Below are 19,928 nucleotides of genomic sequence, written 5' to 3'. Positions count from 1 at the left end.
TTGTTCTTGGTTCATTCCACCCACTTTCTCTCTTATTCTCTCTCTCTACTAAATAGTTTCAGCCTTTTAAAAGAGGGGAGGGGGGTTGAAGTCCCAAGGTTGGTTCTTTGGGCCAGATGTCCATCACTGCTCAAGGTTCTTGTAGGGGTGTTTTGCTCAAGCCAAGTGGTAGGTGACTTAGACTGTAGCTCAGACCTTCCTTAAGCCCTGCACCTCCAGGAAACAGCAAGTAAGGAGAGAACTCTGCGTGTTCATATATGTATATGTGTACACACACAACATACACAAGGCACTATACATATACTGATAAGCATCTGGTCGTTTTCCAGATAACATTTCCAGGGAATATTTTTGTATACTGTGGCTGGCGATTTCCTTCAGGGAAGGCCTTGTTTGACTTGGATCACGCACTTCCAGGTTCTGTTGGAGTGTATAAACATATTAAAAATTAATGAGGTTAACATTTTCTCTGTGTTCGCTTTAAAATTTTGCCTGCACAGACATATCTTGAAAGTAGAATTACTTAGGTTGTCTCTTATCTTCTTCATATTCACTACGGTTTCTCAGATGTGGATGAGTGTGAAATTGGTGCCCACAACTGTGACATGCATGCCTCATGTCTGAACGTCCCAGGAAGCTTCAAATGTAGCTGCAGAGAAGGCTGGGTTGGAAATGGCATCAAATGTATTGGTGAGTAGTGTGCAAATGTAAATAAGCTTTGCTAAGACACAAAATTCCTAGAGGCTGTTCTTTGCACAGTTGTTAACCCACATACTTGAATAGGAACATGCCTCTTATTTTCATTTATTCTCTTGGAAAATCAAAGGCTGTATTTCATTGCAAGATAATTCCTGTCCAAGAGTTCCCTTTAGCCTTGGTATAAGTGATCAAATTATAACAATATGCCTTGGCATCTGCATTTTAATGTGTTGTTGTTCAGTAAGTTATTTGATGTGCAGCCAGAAATCCAAACAGCTGTAGGGTGAAAAATGACTCATACATTTTTTCAGTTTTTTCCTAGGGTAATCATAAGATATAAAACCCAGTGAAATAAATGAAGGGGATGTAAAGGTTTTTTTTGTTTGTTTGTTTGCTTTCCTTTTCCAGATAACCCAAGTCTGTAATAACTGATTGATAGCAAGCTTCTTAATAGAAAATAGAATTCTTCTTCCAGGGAAACCTAAATGTTTTGGATTCCAAGAGGCCAGATTAGAAGGAGAATGGGAAGACAGTTGCCATTCTCCAAGTTTTACGGTTCTTGACCAGAGGCTAGGAAGTCCTTTATAGCTGTGAGGCAGGGAACTGGATTTTACTCCTGGTATCATTCATAGTGCTGCTTGGTATGGTTAGTGTTTTACGTGCCTTAACAATAAAGTGTGTTCCAACATATAAAAATTATCCAGCTCAATTCAAAATACCAATCAAAGCAGGTGAAACTGGCCTCCCCACAATTCCTCATCAAAACCTGATAAGCCTGCGGCGAGGATTCGGTGATGGTTTTAAGATCTCTTATTAAAAACAAACCAGTTTATCTGAATGTACTTTCCTATCCACTCAGTTGTTTTATACTTGTCAAATGTTTGTAGCTGACTAGAATTTGAACCATCATAGTTTCTAAACAACGTTGCTAAGGAACATTCCATCATGGCATCATTAAGTCCACTAGCTCCCTACCCTAGTCTGGACATCTTTCTATCATTAATCCAATGACTTTTCAGCCATATCCCCATTCCCGTTATTTGTTTACTATTTTTCTAGCCTTTTCTAACCTCCTTTTTTTGTGCTTCTTGTCCATCTGTCACTTTGGCCAACTACTGGAAAATAGCCTGCCTTCAATACAAGGGGTTTAACCACGTCCAGGCACCAGATCCGGCTGTTTCTTTCCAGCTCCATCCCCCTGCCCTTGTTGCAGCTGTTCTTGGCTCAGTCTCCCCAGCCACCTCCTCTGTTAGTTGCTAAAAGACCTCCTCATGAGTTTGCTCCCTCCCCCTCTGGTTCTCCTGCAATCCATTCTCCACATAGCAGCCAGACCAATTTTTTAAACCATGGGTCTGATTTCTTCATAATTATCATTTTAGCCCATTGAATTCAGGATAAAATACAGCTTCCTTCACATGGTTTAGAAGACCTTGTGTCTCTCCTGCTTCCCCTTTCATTATCCTGAGCCTCCTACATTGTGCTTTATCACTCTGACCTCCTTTAATTATTGTCACACCAAGCGCTTTTCCTTCTCAGTGTCTTTATATGAGCTGTTCCCTCTGCAGGGAAGACCCATCCCTACTCTTCTTTAGCAGGTCAACTCTTGCTCATCCTTCAGGTGCTAAGTTAACTAAAAATAATTTGTCAGTGGGACCTTCCTAATTCCTGCATTCCAAGTTAGACTCCTATTCTTATTTCCTCATATTTCTTCATGGTACGTGTATAACAGTGTTTAATTTAATTTTCTGTGTTTAGCACGTGTCTTTTCCATTAGACTAAGGGCTCCATGAGCTTCCCTGGCAGCTCAGTCTGTAAAGAATCCACCTGCCAATTCAGGAGATCCAAGAGAGGTGGATTTCTTCCCTGGGTTGGGAAGATCCCCTGGAGGAGGAAAGGGCAACCCACTCCAGTATCCTTGCCAGGAAAATTCCACGGAGAGAGGAGCCTGGCAGGCCCAGTCCATGGGGTCACAAAGAAGTCGGACACAACTTCGTGACTAAACCAGGGGCTCTGTGAGGTCAAGAATCATATCTTGGTTTCCTCATCTATAAAATGAACTTGAAAACTCTGTGGTAATTGTCCTGCTCTGAAGTTCAATATTATCTTGAAAATTACCCACATTTTTAGTGATAAAGTATCCAATGATAAAATTCACCCTAAGTAGAAATCAGAAGGAAATCTAGCCCTGGTTTTCTTTTAAACATAATCCTAGTTGATTAGATAGCTCAAAAAACACTTGAACTAATTATTTTGGCCCATGTTTGTAGCATGAACGTTTTGGATCATAGATCGGAGATCTTAGAAAATTAGAACTTTGACTTTGCCAATGAACTAAAACATATTCCATTCGGCCACTTTACATTTAAATTAAGATAAATGAAAATCTTTCTGGGTGTTTAAATATTCCGTCTTCATTTCTGAACTTTACTGCTGTGTTCTCTTGACATGCAGATCTGGACGAATGTTCTAATGGAACTCACCAGTGCAGCATAAATGCTCAGTGTGTTAATACCCCAGGCTCCTACCGATGTGCCTGCTCCGAAGGGTTCACTGGAGATGGATTTACCTGCTCAGGTGGGTGAGGTCCTGATTTTCACAGAGCACTGTGTATGTTTTTGTCATTGGAAGAAAACTGTGGTTAAAGGAGGTTGAAATTACTACCTCTGTTTTTACACTTGACTTGTAGGTGAATGTGTATTTTTGCTTACATTAAACACAAAAACTGGGAAATTTTTACAAATAATAGCTTTTATTACTATTATGTGGTCTTAGTGACTGTCATTTCCTTTTATTCATTAAGTAACACGATGGCCAAAGGCAGGTTCTGATTCAGACCACCTGGATTCAGACCTTGCCTATGCTGCTTACTGGCTGTGTAGCCTTAAGCAAGTTACTTAGCCTGTGTGTCCTTAGTTTCCCCATTTTGGAATGGACACGGTGACAGTCATGATAATAATACTATTTCCCCCTTTTTTTTTTGTATCACCGAATGAGTGACATATGGGAAAACTATTCAGCTTCTTAAAATCTGTGACCTACCCAATCACAGTTATTTATTGTGTTTATAAAAATCTCAGTTTATCATATGGTTTTGAAAGGATTAAATGGAATGATATCAGTAAAGAGCTCAGAAACATGCATCATAAGAGCTCAGTAAATGTGACTAAATTCATACTATATTCTTTGCAGATAAAACATCCACTCTTTAGATTCATGTTAGGCTAGAATCATCTTGCTGGACATAAAGAACAATACTTTTCAGCTTGAAAGATAGGTGTTTCTCAGTTTAATGTACTTACATTTAACCCCAAATTAAAAGATAATTTTTTGTTATGATTATTACGTCAAGAACTCAGGCTTAAAATTCTCTAATGCCTCTTTAAGAAAACATGTGTATTCAGTTGTAAAACTGTCTTACTTTTAAACCTTGGGTGCTGCGTCTTTCTCAGCATGTCTGTACACTGTGGTGTGAAGGCAAGGGCCTGGCCTTGGAGTCAGACACAGCTGGACTCAGACCCTGGCTCAGCCGCACATTCGCTCACTGTGACTCCCGCGGCTCCGCGGCTCCGTCGGCTGCTCTTAGCCTCGGGTCCTTCCTCTTCTAAACCTCACAGGGTTGGTGAACTAAACGAAAACATGCATGCCAGGCAACTCGCACACTCCCTGGCAAGTGTTTGGCCCTCAATAAACATTAGTTTCTGCCCTTAACCCCTTTTTCCATGTGATAGAGTCAAATAAATTGTCTTTAAGATCTATGAATAAGGCTCATTTGTGTAATTAAAATAAGAATGAGATTCTTCTTTGTGTAATTAAAATTTAATGAGATTGTAATAGCATGCAAGAAACTTCCCTCATTACCATAGTGTGTCCCCGCTTTACTTAAAAATGCTTGAATTAATGAAAGAAAGAGTTGTTCACTTTAACTCTAATGTTTTCAAATGAGTTAATGCCATTTTAAGGTTAATTCCAATGTTCTTGGCTATCTGTAAATGATGTTGCTATAACACTGATGCATCAAATTAGCCTTAAAGAGAACTGAGACAGATGGGAGAGACAGCTCATACCTCATTCCTCCTGTTTATCCTGATGGCATTGCATGTTATAGATTAAACAGCTTTACTGTCCAGCGGTATACCTTTATTTAGGTGTGTATGGATAATTGTTTGATGTTGATGAACACTAGCTCAGGCCAGTGAGATTGGTTTAGTTATGGAACAGAAAAAAAAATGTGTCAGGAGATTTGGAACTTAATAGAGATGTAATTTGCTCCTTCAACAGATGTTGACGAATGTGCAGAAAACATAAATCTCTGTGAGAACGGACAGTGCCTCAACGTCCCAGGCGCATATCGCTGCGAGTGTGAGATGGGCTTCACGCCAGCCTCAGACAGCAGGTCCTGCCAAGGTGGGTCACCAGGATTCCAACTCATTTCCAAGTGGGATCAACTGCAACAAATGAAACCACAAAAAGGGCTGGCACAGGCTCCACCTGGAAGCAGAATACACAGCACATGCTCCACATATAAAAGTCATTTGTTTAAGCATGGATTATTTTGCCGAATGAATAATGATGAAGGCGGCTTTCATCTCTTATGAAGTTTTCCTGGCCAAGAGCCAATAGTTGGAACTTTGGCTTATTCAATTTTTTTTTAACTATTTCTTTTTTTTTTTTTTAACTTTTTCTTTTGTTTTTAATCACTAAATGAATGACATGTGGATAAACTGTTCAGCTTTTAAAATATGATACATTATGTACCTCAATCACTGCTATGTAATGTGTTTGTCAAAATCTAGGTAGCTCATTTGTAGCGTTACCTTCTTACCTGAGTCGGCTATCTGCATGTCTGGGACTGGAGGTCCTCTTCAGGGACTCATCAAGAACTGTACCTTTTGCTGAATAGTCATGTCTCCTTCCTATAAGTTATGACATCACCCCCTTTCCTGGAAATGGGACTTTGTAACTAGTGTGATATCTTTCCAAGTAAAAGAAGTTGAATTTTCTTTTACATTAGAGACTCAATTCACATTGCATTGAGTTTGGGTCATCACTGTGTTCTTAAGAGTACATTAAAATGTAAATAAAGAAAGGAGAGGACTGAAAATGATTCATATGCCATAAGGTTTTTAACAAAATTAGTGATTCATAAAAAACCTTAAAAAAATAACTCAGGCTGGCTGCTAGGCAAAGCTTTTTAAATGAAACCAGATTATAGGCTTTCCCTACGTGAGTATCTAGTCAAATGAACAGAAATAGTAAATGCCAGCTTACACACACACACACACACACACACACACACTTCACCAACCAAATGAAAATTATACAGTCTGGGGCAGCTTGAACTAGAGCCTGACTCTGCCCTACCACCAGAAGTATCACTGAAGAGAGAAAGTGTGTGTAAAAAATCATGGAATTTTCCATAAATATCTACCAATTTGGATCGAATCAGAACAAGAGAATGAGTAGTAGGCTCTAGGAAAATACTAGAAACTGAAAGCATTTGTGCTTCTACTTTGACCTGCTAGGTTGAGCAGAATCTAAACCATTTTATACAGAGCAGCTGTAGAATGAACTTTATTTTTTTTCTTAGTCCTGCTTCTTTCTAAGCATTGAAGCCAGTTAGTAGAAACTGTGAGTCAATATGGTCATGGAATTACATGATTTATTATGCACGTCAGCTAGACAAGAATTGGTGGGAAAAGGAACAAGTTAGCCGTATCCAGAGACTTTTGCCAACATAAAATTTCAAAATTAATCCTTTATACTTAAGACAACATTTGCCCTTCATAGTTCTACTCCATTATCTGTGGCCTAGGCCCTTCTAAAACTTTTCCCAGAACCGCCCCCAAGGTGATACTAAATAGTTTCTATTTACTGTACTTCCTTCCTGCGTTGGCTTTCCCAAAATATGTCATTTCCACGTAGAGAAATCCCAATTGCCAGGGCGTCTGAGAGTGGCACACACATAGCTCACCCTCTGCTCCAGTTAGATAGATGTCAGCTTTTGAGATCCCCAAAATATAATTCTGTGGTTCTGCCTGTTTCCCCTTTGTTTTGTTGTTTCTTTTCCTGTGAGATCTGGCACGTCTAGACAGTTTATCCTGAGTTACTACTTTAGTTTCTTGACATTTTTCCATCTTACTATAAATTAATGCCCCTCTGAATTAACCCTCTGATCAACATTGTCCACTCAGCATCTACCTCTAAATTCTACAGAGTTTAAAAGTTTGCTAGAGTTGGCCATTTCTCAATATTTTTCACCAATATGGAAGTGTACAAAACCTGCAGGAACCTCCTCAGGGACAGGTTAGGACTCCCATCAGGTAGAGTGAACCAAAGACAGAGCATTTCTTATGATGTCTGAAGAGAGATCAGGGATCAGGTTCATCAACAAAGGGCACGCAGAGCCCAGCAGAGGTCTTCCCATCCATGTTTCTCATCTTCCCCCACCTTATGAAACTCTGGGCCACAGAGTAGAAGCTTTAGTGAAACCCATACCCCAAGCTATCTTCCAAAGAAATCCCAAGATTAAAAAAGAAGGGAGGATGTCAAGAAGTTCCATCTAAACTGTATGGGAGTACAGTTGACACTTGAATAATGTGGGGGCTGGTGACGCCTACCCTCAGCTCAGTGGGCAATCCGTGTACAACTTGTAGTCGGCCCTCGGTGTTCCCTGTTCCTATATTTTCATGGATCCACATATTTAACCAACTGCAGATAGTGTACTACATACGCTGCAATATTTACTACTGGAAAAAAAAAAAGCCATGTTTAAATAGACACATGCAGTTCAAACCTATGTTGTTCAAGCACCAACTGTATATAAAAACTCTCAAAAGAGCTGACCAAGTAAAGTGTATAAGTAAACTGAAACAGCTACTATGCTGTTATTTCTATGGAAATAACAACAAAAGAAGAACATACAAAAAAACATAAATAATCAGTTCAGAGTAGAAGAAAATTAGTCAAGGAACAAGGGCAGATTCCATGTAGGTATGTTGTACCATAGATAATCGTAATAAAAACGTGATTGCACAAGTTCAAAGTAATTATAAGAACAGAAAAGGCATTGCAGAATCAGGGGAAACAAAGGAAAAACACGGGCCAATCGAGGAAAATAAGAGAACTATTAAATAGACAGAGCAAAGAAGAGAGGAGATGAAAATGTAATTACCAATGAGAGAAATCACAGTGGAAAAAGAGGGGGAAATAAATTAAGAAAAGACAAAGGCCGTAAGCTTAAGTATAATGGGTGTTTCTGAAGTGAAGAGTTCCTAAAAGTTGAATAGAAAAACATATTGAGCAACTAAACATTTTTCTAAAATAGAAGAAAGAACTGAATATACAGGAAGGGGCAAATCATGAGACAAATTGTAAGCTTTATTGTATTTGTCAGCTTAAGTCATAGAGATTCTTCAAACTCCAGATAGAAAAGGCAAGCCTTGAACAGGACAACCAAATACACACTAGAATACTGCCCTCCCAGTTATAAGAACACATGTGACAAGAATATTATACCTCAGAGTTAGTTAATTATATAGACAATGGACATATTCTGACATGTGAAATAATTCAGAAAGCAAGCATGTATGGGCTCTCCTTTCTTGTCTTGGTGGAAGGAAACAACACAACTTATCAGCAATGAAACAACCAATCAAGAAATATAAATGGGGAGGGGGGAAGCAGTAATTGGAGAAGTGGCAATAAAAACATTATTGATTTTAAAGAATTAGTACTAAATTCTTTTGAGATTATGGTAAATGGCATGAGCATTTAAAAAGTGAAAATAATACGAATAATAAAAATGAGTTGGAAGCATATATATATTCATGCTAATTTTAATCATCATTGTGTAGAATCTACTGTCTTAAAATCATTTGAATTTAACATAAAGCCAAAAGGTGATAAGGTTTTAGTATTTTTCATCAATTCTTTATGTTAGTATTTCAGAAGCTACTGACATAATGAAAAATCGATTTGATGCTTGAAAATGGTTCACTCTCTCTGAATATGCATTGAGAAATATCAGTTTTGGGAATATTGTTCATCCAATTATGATAAGTCTGGATAGAAGCATTTTTGAGTGATTTTTGTTTTTGCTCTTATTTTCTGTGTTGTTTCCTATCTTTTCTGTTTCTTATCAATACTTTTCTATATTGTTCAAATTTCTGAATATGCATCAATTTTATAAAAAGAAGACATATTCTTTTGAAAAACCTTATTTCACACTTTTTCATCATTCCAATGGAAGTTATTTGTAATAAAATTCATTTAAAAGTATAATGCATACACATAGGGCTGATAATACAATTACATTTACATTTACAGCTTAATGCAACTCAGTTATAAACTAACTTAATGAGTCTTTACCCATTTATGTAAAAAGAATAACTTTATTGACCCAACACAAGTAAAGACAACTTGCATATCAGTTGAACTTCTAAACACAGTTTGAACCATACTTTAAATATAAGATAATTGAAATGCTTTATTTTAACTATCATGAAAGACCCTTTTATACTTAAGATACAACTGTCTTGAGACAGCATTTTAGAATGACTTGTCTAGTCTCGCCTGAAATGGCATGCCTGGTCTGCATTCTCAGAATATGAGGTTATTTGTGTACAAAAATGTCCATCCTCTTCCTATGAGTAAAAATGCAGATTATTTCTACAGCTGGACAGGCATACATATGCCTTCATTTTCATATGAATGAGGAGTAATAACTTCTCATTTATTTTGAGTTAAAGCTTCATGGAAGACTTTTATAACCTAAATTTATGACTTCAGGCCAACAGAGATGTTTTAATGAAATTGAAGGAATGTGGGGCAATGATGATCTTATTACACACTACTGGGGAAAAAATTCTTTCCCTCTTTATAACTGACCTTATTAAAACAGGTCAGATTACAGAATAAAAAAGTTTAAATAAGTTAAATAATTTAAAAGATACATTTAATATTTAAAATGTTATATATTTTACATGTTGTAGATATTTCTAAAACATCTGAAGTTTTCATTATTGCAATCTTTGAATTTGTTTTTATTTTTCATTTTTTTATAATCTTATTCCCTTCACATGTTTGTACTTAATTGAAAAAAAAAATGTTTAAGCCCCAGGCCCATTTTTTCTTAAGTAATTTACAACCCAAGACAGTTAAAATACTGTCAATAAAATGAAATAATATCCTTTTGTCTCTGCTCCATCTGAATGTTAGTTGGTTGCTGTTTACATGACATCCCTGGTCAAAGTAAAAGAAAATTTTTTGCTCCATAAAAACATCTGAGGAGATGGAATAATTTATTAATGTCATCCAGTAAGTTGAAATCTTTATAATCAAGAGATTACTATTTTTTTTAATCTCCAGATATTGATGAATGCTCCTTCCAAAATATTTGTGTCTTTGGAACATGTAATAATTTGCCTGGAATGTTTCATTGTATCTGTGATGATGGTTATGAATTGGACAGAACAGGAGGGAACTGTACAGGTATGGCCAGTTAAGGGCTTAATTGTATTCTTATTAATTGAAAAGAACGCTTTGTGCTAGACATAAAAATTCCCCAAATTTCTGCTTAGCCTGCTATGCTTCAGGTTATGCATTTTTTTTTGAAAAAGGAAATTACATTCTGATACATTTATTTCTAACTGTGAGATTGATTTATTGTAAACAGCTTAATTTTAAATATTCAACATGAAATTAGTAAAATATCTCTGTATATATTTATGATGTCCACATATGTGTACAGTTATACATATATTTAAGTTTAATTCAAGCAAGAAATTTTTAGCATGGTTTCCTTCAGAATTGCAACATTTCAATATTATTTCTTTATTTATTTATTAAAGATATTAAATGATACCATCATGAATACTGTCTGATTGATATATGGAAACTGCTCTAGGTATATACAAGGATTTCATTGTACTGAGTCCCTCCTAAAGAGTTTTAGTCTACTGATGTTCAGAATTTCCACCAAATCCTTCAGAACAGCAGTATGCACAAGGAAAGTAAAGATGTTGATGTGGGCATTCTAAATGTTTTTCCTAGATATTGATGAGTGTGCAGATCCAATAAACTGTGTGAACGGCTTGTGTGTCAACACTCCCGGTCGCTATGAGTGTAACTGTCCACCCGATTTCCAGCTGAACCCCACCGGTGTGGGGTGTGTTGGTAAGTAAAAGCAATATAAAACCAACAGATAGAAGCACATAGAGTTAAATACCTCTACTCTCTTGATAATGAACTGTAATATGGGCATTTGCTACAGTTAACTTAAAGTAGTACTCCTTTACCTTAAGTAAACTAGATTGCCAAAATACATGGTCACTTTTATTCTGCTAATCTTCCAGGTCATATTTTGAAACAGGAATTTTTGAGACATCTAGTCCCACAACTTCCTCTCACAGACTTGGGAACCACGGCCCTAGAGCTGCAGTCACTTGTTTTAAGGTCGCAGAGCTTGCAAATGGCAGAGCTGAAGCAGTGTCCCCAAATTGCCTGGCTACCTGTCCAGTGTACTGACCAGGACAGATGCCTTTGAAATGTGGACTCAGTTTTACAAAATGAATATGTTTCAGGTTCATGCATGACAGTTGACAAGGCAAGCAATTAATGGTATTTATACCATTAGTTATATAATTCTTCAACACCAAGGGGAAAAAACCTGTATTTCTATAGGTATAAGAAAAACCTGTCTGTCTGTAGGTATGAGAAAAACCTACATTTATATAGGTATATATTTCTTCAAAACCAAGAAAATATGGAATAAAATTTGTTAGTTATTAAATTCCCATTAAAAATTTTAATAAGGTTGTTTGTGCTTTTTTCTTCTGCAAATTATCTTCAAAATTACTTACAAATATGAAAAGTTAAAAGGTTTGTTGGATGCAGATGGCAGATAACAGTGACTGTTTTTCCTAAGAGGAGAACCAGCAGTTCCTCTTGAGGCTCTTTATATCAAAGAAAGTAATATCATCACAGGCCCATCCAGAAACATAAGGAAACATATGCAGTGCCTCGTTATTTGTGGTGGCAAGAATTTAGAAACCAGTTTTGGAGAGTGGTTTGATTAAAAAAGAACGGCAGTTGGGCACTGTGGAATTGACAGTATGTTATAAAGATAGAATGAGGCGAATGACAAAATACCATTCACAGAAATTTAAAATGTGCACAAAAAAAAACCCAAAATACAAGTGTTGCAACAGCACAGACCATAAAAAGTCAAATTAAGCACTTTCCAATGTTTGAGTAGGGGAAGAGGAAGGAGATGGAGAGCAGGGATAAAAGGGAAAGAGTGGTAGGGAGGAAAGAAAGGGGGAATGAATGAATACACGCCTAGTAAGAGCAGAACCTTGAGTTAGCACTTCTGTCAGCACCTGAGATCGGCAACAAAAATAAAAATTGAGAAAAGAAAGTGAAAGAAATGAAAAGCTGCCCAAGTGGTTATAATGTGCAGCTGGAGATGAAGACTCCTTGGTAGACTCTAAAGAACTTTGGCTTGTACTCTGATTTGAGATGGGACGCCATGGGAAGTGGCCTGACCCCAGGTAATGCTCCTGAAGGAAGCTATGGTAGGAAAAATAGACTGTAGGTGGGTCAGGAGATGACTTAGAAATGGTTGCAGTAGTCCAGGTGAGGGGTGACGGTGGCTTGAACTCAGGTTGTAGTGATGTTGTAAGTGGTAAGCAGTGGTAAGTCATCAGATTCCAGGTATATTTTGAAGGTAGTGTTGACAGATCTTATTAACTGGATTGAATAAGGAGTCAAAGTTTGACTCCAAAGTTTAGAGCCTGAGCAGTTTTTAAAAATGAGTTTTCTGTTTATTGAAAATGCAAAAAAAGCCTGGGAGAGGATTGGAGCAGGTTTTTTATATGGAGGCAAGAGTATCAAGTGTTTGACTTTAGACACGGTTATCTTTAAAATAGCTCTTAAATACTTGCTGCTGCTGCTGCTGCTGCTGCTAAGCCGCTTCAGTCGTGTCCGACTCTGTGCAACCCCATAGACGGCTGCTCACCAGGCTTCCCCGTCCCTGGGATTCTCCAACCAAGAATACTGGAGTGGGTTGCTATTTCCTTCTCCAGTGCGTGAAAGTAAAGTCGGTCAGTTGTGTCCGACTCTTAGCGACTCCATGGACTGCAGCCTACCCAGGCTCCTCCGACTGTGGGATTTCCCAGGCAAGAGTACTGGAGTGGGTTGCCATTACCTTCTCCGCTTAGATACCCAAGAGGAGAAATAAAATACTAGCCACTTGGAAGAAGGATCTGGAGTTCAGGGGAGAGGTGAAAGATGGAACCACAAATTTGATCATGTTTAGGGTGATGGAACTAATGAGGTGATCTGGATGGTATTCATAGATACAAGAAGAAGTTTGAGAGTCACTTATTCTCTTAAATATCCTTTCTAAACTTGTTACAGACTGACTCTTCCAAAACTTGCAAAGCTTGATGTGCAAATTGAAACAAAACTGTAGGAGAATAAAGATTATGGGAAGGAGAGGAAGGAGGTTGCGTTATCACCATTTTCTGTAATAGGGTACATTGCTTTAACTGATACTGGATTTCATTTCCTTTGTTGATAAACTCATGATATAGACTGATTGATTATTAGGAAACGTTTTTTTTGCATTCATTTTATTAAAGGTCCAGAATGTCCCAGGTGAGTAATTGCTTACTCTCTTTAGCCCATGAACTATATGGATGTCTAAACATGGGAAATTGTTGTAATTGATTTAATTCCTACAACTTGGAAAAACTGTAAAGCAAGTGATGATTTTGTGCAGGGAGTTAATGTACAGAATTTGAATCTCATCATTTGAGTGACCGTTCTCCAAAATGACATTCTTACTACTGTAAGGTCCATTGTAAACTCCCATGTTGCTCCGCAGACAACCGCGTGGGCAACTGCTACCTGAAGTTCGGTCCTCGGGGCGACGGGAGCCTGTCCTGCAACACTGAGATTGGGGTGGGCGTCAGCCGCTCCTCCTGCTGCTGCTCTCTGGGGAAGGCCTGGGGGAACCCCTGCGAAACCTGCCCCCCTGTCAATAGCAGTGAGTATGAAGCTGAGGAAGAGGACAGGGACCCTCTGGGAGCTGGAGACTAGCTGCCGAATTCTTCTGGTGCTGGGGACAGGGGAGGAAGTGAGAGTCCAAACTTTGAGTCGGGACTACTTTCAGTGATTATGCTAAAACCAGCCAAGAAACCTTCATATAAAAGGAATCTGAATTCCTTTCTTCTTGTTTTTCTTGATATGATGAAAAGAGAAAACAATTTGTAACCACAATCCACTGTGAAGGATGATAACATCAGTTCTCCCTGGTATCACAGATAAAGGCCATTCCTGCTGCTTTTCCAGAGTTGTTTTAGTTGAGGTTCAGAGATGCGATGTATTCCTCAAGTCCAGCCAGGTTATATCTTAAATGGAAATGTGTGCCCTGATATGAGCATACGTGAAAGTCAACATTGTTGAATCTCTGAGTTTTCATTTACTAGCCTAAAAAAGTTGTTGATATAAATTTTCTGAAAGTAGTTTTTTCTTTAATTAAAAACAAATGGGTTTTGTTATTTTACTTTGTAATTTATGAAGTAATGATCTTATTTCAAGTAGAATGTTAATATACTTTTAAGGATACTGTTTGAAAAGGCACCTAGGAAAACACAGATACACCCCTTAGGATATGTGCTTTGAGCTTGGCAGTTGTTAAGTGCTAATTCATTGTCTCAGCCGCTTGCACACAGGTTATCGAATTTCTTTTTCTTTCCCTCATTTTGTAGCTGAATATTACACTTTGTGTCCTGGAGGTGAAGGCTTCAGACCTAACCCCATTACAATCATCTTAGAAGGTGAGTATACCTCTGATGGCACCAGATTTAAACAAGAGCTTACTTTAGAGAAAAGCTGGTAGAAAAGTTAGAACAGTCTAGACAAGATAATTTTGCAAAATTACAGGTAGACAGTTGCCAGTTTGCTGAAAAATCATCCGTAATTCAGAAAGACTTGATCCATTGCAGTAGTGTGTGATTGTTCTGCAGGGAAACTCTTTTTATAATTATCCCCAACTTTCACCATTGTTAGATTTAGTTATTGCTCTTTTCAGATTATAGCAGAGTTCCGTGACTAAGCCAGGGGAATTCATGATCACAATAAACCTCCTGTCTTAAGTGTGCATTCTTTTGGATGCATGGACGTCTGCAAGTCTTACAGTACCACACATTTGAAAGCCCTCAGAGTGACTCTCGTCTTTCATGATAGTATCTGAGCTGTCTCCCTTTTTGCAGATATTGATGAATGCCAGGAGTTACCAGGACTCTGCCAGGGTGGAAACTGTATTAACACTTTCGGTAGCTTCCAGTGTGAGTGCCCTCAAGGCTACTACCTCAGCGAGGAAACGCGCATCTGTGAAGGTGAGATGAATTCATACCTAAAAGTTATTAGTGCTATTTAAAACAAAATTACTGGTCAGGTCTGGAGAAAAGAGTCCATCTTCAAGGTTTATCAAGGGATATGAGGAGACTGGTTCATAGTTTTTTTTCTTTTCGGTCAGTGCTTCTAAGTTGTATAATGATGCATGCATGCCAAGTCACTTCAGTTGTGTCTGACTCTTTGTGACCCCATCGACTGTAGCCGACCAGACTCCTCTGTCCACGGGGATTCACCAGACAAGAATACTGGAATGGGCTGCCATGCCCTCCTCCAAAGGTTCTTCTTGACCCAGTAATTGAACCTGGGTCTCCTGCCTTGCAGGCAGATTCTTTACCATCTGAGCCACCAGGGAAGCCCTGTATGATGATAGCTAAATTAATTTACAGATTATTTTCAGCAATTTACTATTATTGTTCTTTGAGTAAATGGGTTGATGATAGAGGGAGAGAGCTGAAATAGTATGAAAGCATTCAATATAAGTTATTAACTCATATTTTAACTTAATATTTTATATAGAAAAATATGTATGTTTGAAGTGGGACCATTAGGTTAATACTTTCAGTAACTTTTTAATGTTGAACAACAGCATATGAAACAGTTCAAAGGTTATGCAGATGCCTTTCTTGGTTCCATCCCCCACTTCTCATGTGGCAGTGTAATCATCCTTTAGGGGCCTGGTCTTCCCACTAGACTGGGAGCTTCTTGAAGCAAGGGCCACATCCAATTCATCTTTATAGCTATAAGTTCTAGCTTACAGTAGAATCTCAGTATTTATTTATGGAATGAATGAATGAATGCTTCTAAAATAAACATTAAACATGTAGTGTAATTATTTCCATTATAACTTTTCTGTTGGAACATTTTAGATAAGTGCATCTGGAAGAAATATGCTTTAATAAGGAGAATAACCAGAAACTGTGCTACTTCTAGAATCTCTGAATGGGTGTTAATTTGAAAGGAGCTATAAAGAAAAAGGCATTTCTAAGTGCCTTCAATTTAAAACTGGCACTAAAATTTGATTTCAGTGATGTAAGAGGAAAGTAGCTTTAAAGCAATTCCATCTGAAGAGTATGAAATTTCAGTTTAAAAATATAGGCACCATTGAAGTTATTTCTTTGCCACTTTGGAATAATTTATTTTGATCACCTTTATTTTTAAATGTTAGATTTTTATTTTTCTGAAGAAGGGCATATTGTATGTGACATAAATGCATGTTGGGGGTGTTTCCTATGTAATTGCTTTAAATTCTAAATTTTATAAAAAGTAAGATGAATTCTATAAAAATTAAAATTGAGGGACTCAGCCATATGCTTTGTTCAGTTGTTTAAGTCCCGTAAATTCATGGGGAAAATATTTACTAATTAATGGATATTCTCGCATCCCGTAGATATCGATGAGTGTTTTGCACATCCTGGTGTGTGTGGGCCTGGGACCTGCTACAACACCCTGGGCAATTACACCTGCATTTGCCCACCTGAATACATGCAGGTCAACGGAGGCCACAACTGCATGGGTAGGTAAAGCTCGGAAGTTGATGAGGTCACTGTTGCTGGCTTCCTGGCCATCAGTTATCTAGGAGGCAAACGTGTCATAATTATTCAGAAAGTTTGGAAGTTAAATATCTATGAATAGTAAAGTATTTCAAAGTCTTATAAACTTATGGCTGTGTATCAGATTTTTAATATATTTTGGCTACATAGTTACGTGTTATAAAGCATGAGTCTGAGGTAGAAAATTTCAACAAATATTGTAATTATATATTCTTAAATACTTTTATTTTCCATTCATATAAATTGAACATTGAAATAAGAGAACATTCAAAATCTAATATGTAATGCTTTTTAAATTAAATGCATTTGAATAGAGAAATATCTATTAACTTAGTCCCCCCAAGAGAATTAAAAGTAAAATCCCTTACTTAAAAACAGGAAAGACGCTTAACTAAAAATGATTTGTGTTCAGCTTAAAGAATTCTTTTAAGATACTTCCACATGACCATGAAAATTTTCAGAGTTAGTCGAGGAATTTTAGTGTCTCCAGGTGTGTGGGGTTTATTATTAGCTGCTGGCTGGCAGGATGGGTTGGCATTTTTGTTTTTCTCTCTGTAGACATGAGAAAAAGCTTCTGCTACCGGAGCTATAATGGAACCACTTGTGAGAATGAGTTGCCTTTTAATGTGACAAAGAGGATGTGCTGCTGCACATACAATGTGGGCAAAGCCTGGAACAAACCTTGTGAACCGTGCCCAACGCCAGGGACAGGTAAGCACACAGCACCTGCTTCTGCAGGCAGCCAGGTCAGTGACACGGGGAGGCATGTACCACTAGAGTGAAAATGGGTGCGAAACGCAGACATAGTTCTGAAAAGATCCAGGAATTCGCGTGCTTGGTTTCTCAGGCAGCCAGTCCTCTTTAAGGTCCAAACACTGATTTCTGAGATGTCCCTTGAGTAAAGTCTAGATCCTGAAAATAAGCCCCATTGCTGAAGAGTTAGAATTTTATAACACCAGTCCATTTAAACATGCTGCTTTAACTACACTTCTCTTCATAAAAGAAGTATTTATTGAGAATCTATTTGTGTCATTGTGTTACACTTAGAAGGTATCATTTTGATAAATTGTGATTATTTAAATTCCAACGTGCTCATTAAGTTTGGTCTTGGAAAACATGCAAAAAAAAAAAAAAGGATTTGATGAGCAAACTTTATGTAAAAGCAACTTGGTATCAGAGTTCTCCTTATACATCCATTCCCTCAAACTTACATGAAATTTGTAGACAGTAAAGAGAACTGGTCTTTACACAGTAAAATTTTTTTCCAGACACAGATTCTCTTGAAAGAAAAACTGAAAGGTAATGGAGACAAGAGCAACAGAATCATCTTAAAATTGTTGCCCACTCAGGTTCTTTTATTACCTGAAAAGTGGTCACTCTTAATAGCTGTAGATACTAACAGTTGAACCAATAGGGCAAATAAGAAACAATGGTTATGCATTTGTTACCAAATACAGTATTATTTAGGGTACAGTTATTAAAATATTTCATTTAACACGATGAAATGAAATTAAGGAGAGACGCGGGAAAGTGATATATAGGGCCTTTTTCAGTGGCTCAAATTCAGTGGGCAAATGGATTTTCTCTTTTGTATTGAAGTATAATTGATAAATAATATTGTATTACTTTCAGGATTAAAGCACAGTGGTTTGACATTTATACACATTATGGATTTATCTCCATGATAAGTCTAGTAACCATACGTCCTCGCACAATTTTATTGCAATTTTATTGACTATATTCCTTATGTTGAACATTACTTTGCTGTGACTTATTTATATTATAGCTGGAAATATGTACCTCTTAATCCCTCACATCTATTTTTGCCCTACCCCCTACGCCCCTCCCTTCTGGCAGGCACCAGGCTTTTCTTTACAACAGAGATTCTTATTTCTGTTTTGTTTGTTTATTCGTTTTGCTTTTTAGATTCCATGTATAAGTGAAATCGTACATTGCTCGTCTTTCTTGGTCTCACTTACCTCACTTAGCAAAATACCCTCTAGATTGATCTGTGTTGTTGAAAGCAGCAAGATTTCAACAACATGGCTGAGTAATAATGTGTGCGTGTATATATATACACGCACACATACAATATACCATCTTGTTTATCTGTTTGCACATCAGCGGGCACTTAGGTTGCTTCCATATCTTGGCCCTTGTAAATAATGCTACAGAAAACATAGGAATGTATATGTCTTTTTGAATTAGTGTTTTGTTTTCTTCAGATAGATGCTCAGAGATGGAATTGCCAAACTATGGCAGTTTTATTTTAATTTTTGAGAAACCTCCATGCTGTTTTCCATAGTGGCTGTACCAATTTACATTCCTACCAATAGTACACAAGAGTTGCCGTTTCTGCTCACCTTCACCAGCACTTGTTATTTGTGATCTTTTTGATAACAGCCATTCTGACAGGTATGAGGTGACACCTCATTTACATTTCACTGATAATCGGTGATGTTGAGCATCTTTTCATGTGTCCATTGGCCATCTGGGTGTTTTCCTTAAAAAAATGTCTATTCAAGTGGTCTGCCCATTTTTAATTGGATTATTTGCATTTTTTATATTGAGTTGTGAGTATTCTTTATATTTTGACATTAACCCCATTGGATATATCATTTGCAGACATCTCATTCTATTCAGTATATTGCCTTTTCCTTCACTGTGCAAAAGCTTTTTAGTTTGATATAGTCCAATTCATTTATTTTTATTTTTTTTTTCCCTTGCCTGAAGAGAAAGATTCAAAAAAATATTGCAAAGACCAATGTTGGAGAGCATCCTGCTTATGTTTTCTACTAGGAGTTTTATGGTTTTCAGTCTCACATTTAAGTCTCCAATCTGTTCAGAGTTTTATTTTTTTATATGGTGTAAGAAAGTGGCCAGTTGCAGCCTTAGGCAAGTGGCTATCAGTTTTCCCAGCACTATTTATTGAAGGGATTGTGTTTTCCCCACTTAACAATCTGGGCTCTCAGATGGCACTTAGAGTATAGTTTTCTGTATGTTACCTGATACTAGTTTCAAGAGTTTTATTCCTGTGTGTGGCAGTGGGCATTCGAAGACTTATACTACTTAAAAATTCGAATTCCTAAAAGGTCCTGTTAGTTTGGTGAATTACGTGTAGTAGTGATTCTCATGCTGCTGCTGCTGCTGCTAAGTCGCTTCAGTCGTGTTCGACTCTGTGCGACCCCATAGACGGCAGCCCACCAGGCTCCCCCGTCCCTGGGATTCTCCAGGCAAGAACACTGGAGTGGGTTGCCA

General features: G+C 37.6%; 1 protein-coding gene across 1 annotated transcript in view; it reads left to right on the top strand.

Annotated features, from left to right (window-relative positions):
• The window catches only part of FBN2 (fibrillin 2), a 226,314-nt gene that overhangs the window by 169,861 nt on the left and 36,525 nt on the right, over positions 1 to 19,928 (top strand). The window contains exons 32-41 of the mRNA XM_018050706.1: positions 568 to 690; positions 3,151 to 3,273; positions 4,978 to 5,103; positions 10,066 to 10,188; positions 10,750 to 10,872; positions 13,586 to 13,747; positions 14,472 to 14,540; positions 14,976 to 15,101; positions 16,508 to 16,633; positions 17,229 to 17,381. Coding sequence (XP_017906195.1) covers positions 568 to 690; positions 3,151 to 3,273; positions 4,978 to 5,103; positions 10,066 to 10,188; positions 10,750 to 10,872; positions 13,586 to 13,747; positions 14,472 to 14,540; positions 14,976 to 15,101; positions 16,508 to 16,633; positions 17,229 to 17,381 — 1,254 coding nt within the window. The remainder of the gene's footprint in view (positions 1 to 567; positions 691 to 3,150; positions 3,274 to 4,977; positions 5,104 to 10,065; positions 10,189 to 10,749; positions 10,873 to 13,585; positions 13,748 to 14,471; positions 14,541 to 14,975; positions 15,102 to 16,507; positions 16,634 to 17,228; positions 17,382 to 19,928) is intronic.

This window comes from Capra hircus, chromosome 7 (assembly GCF_001704415.2).
Source record: "Capra hircus breed San Clemente chromosome 7, ASM170441v1, whole genome shotgun sequence".
Classification (NCBI taxonomy): Eukaryota; Metazoa; Chordata; class Mammalia; order Artiodactyla; family Bovidae; genus Capra; species Capra hircus.
The sequence above is the reverse complement of the archived record's forward strand: the minus strand, read 5'-3'. Positions and strand labels throughout refer to the sequence as shown.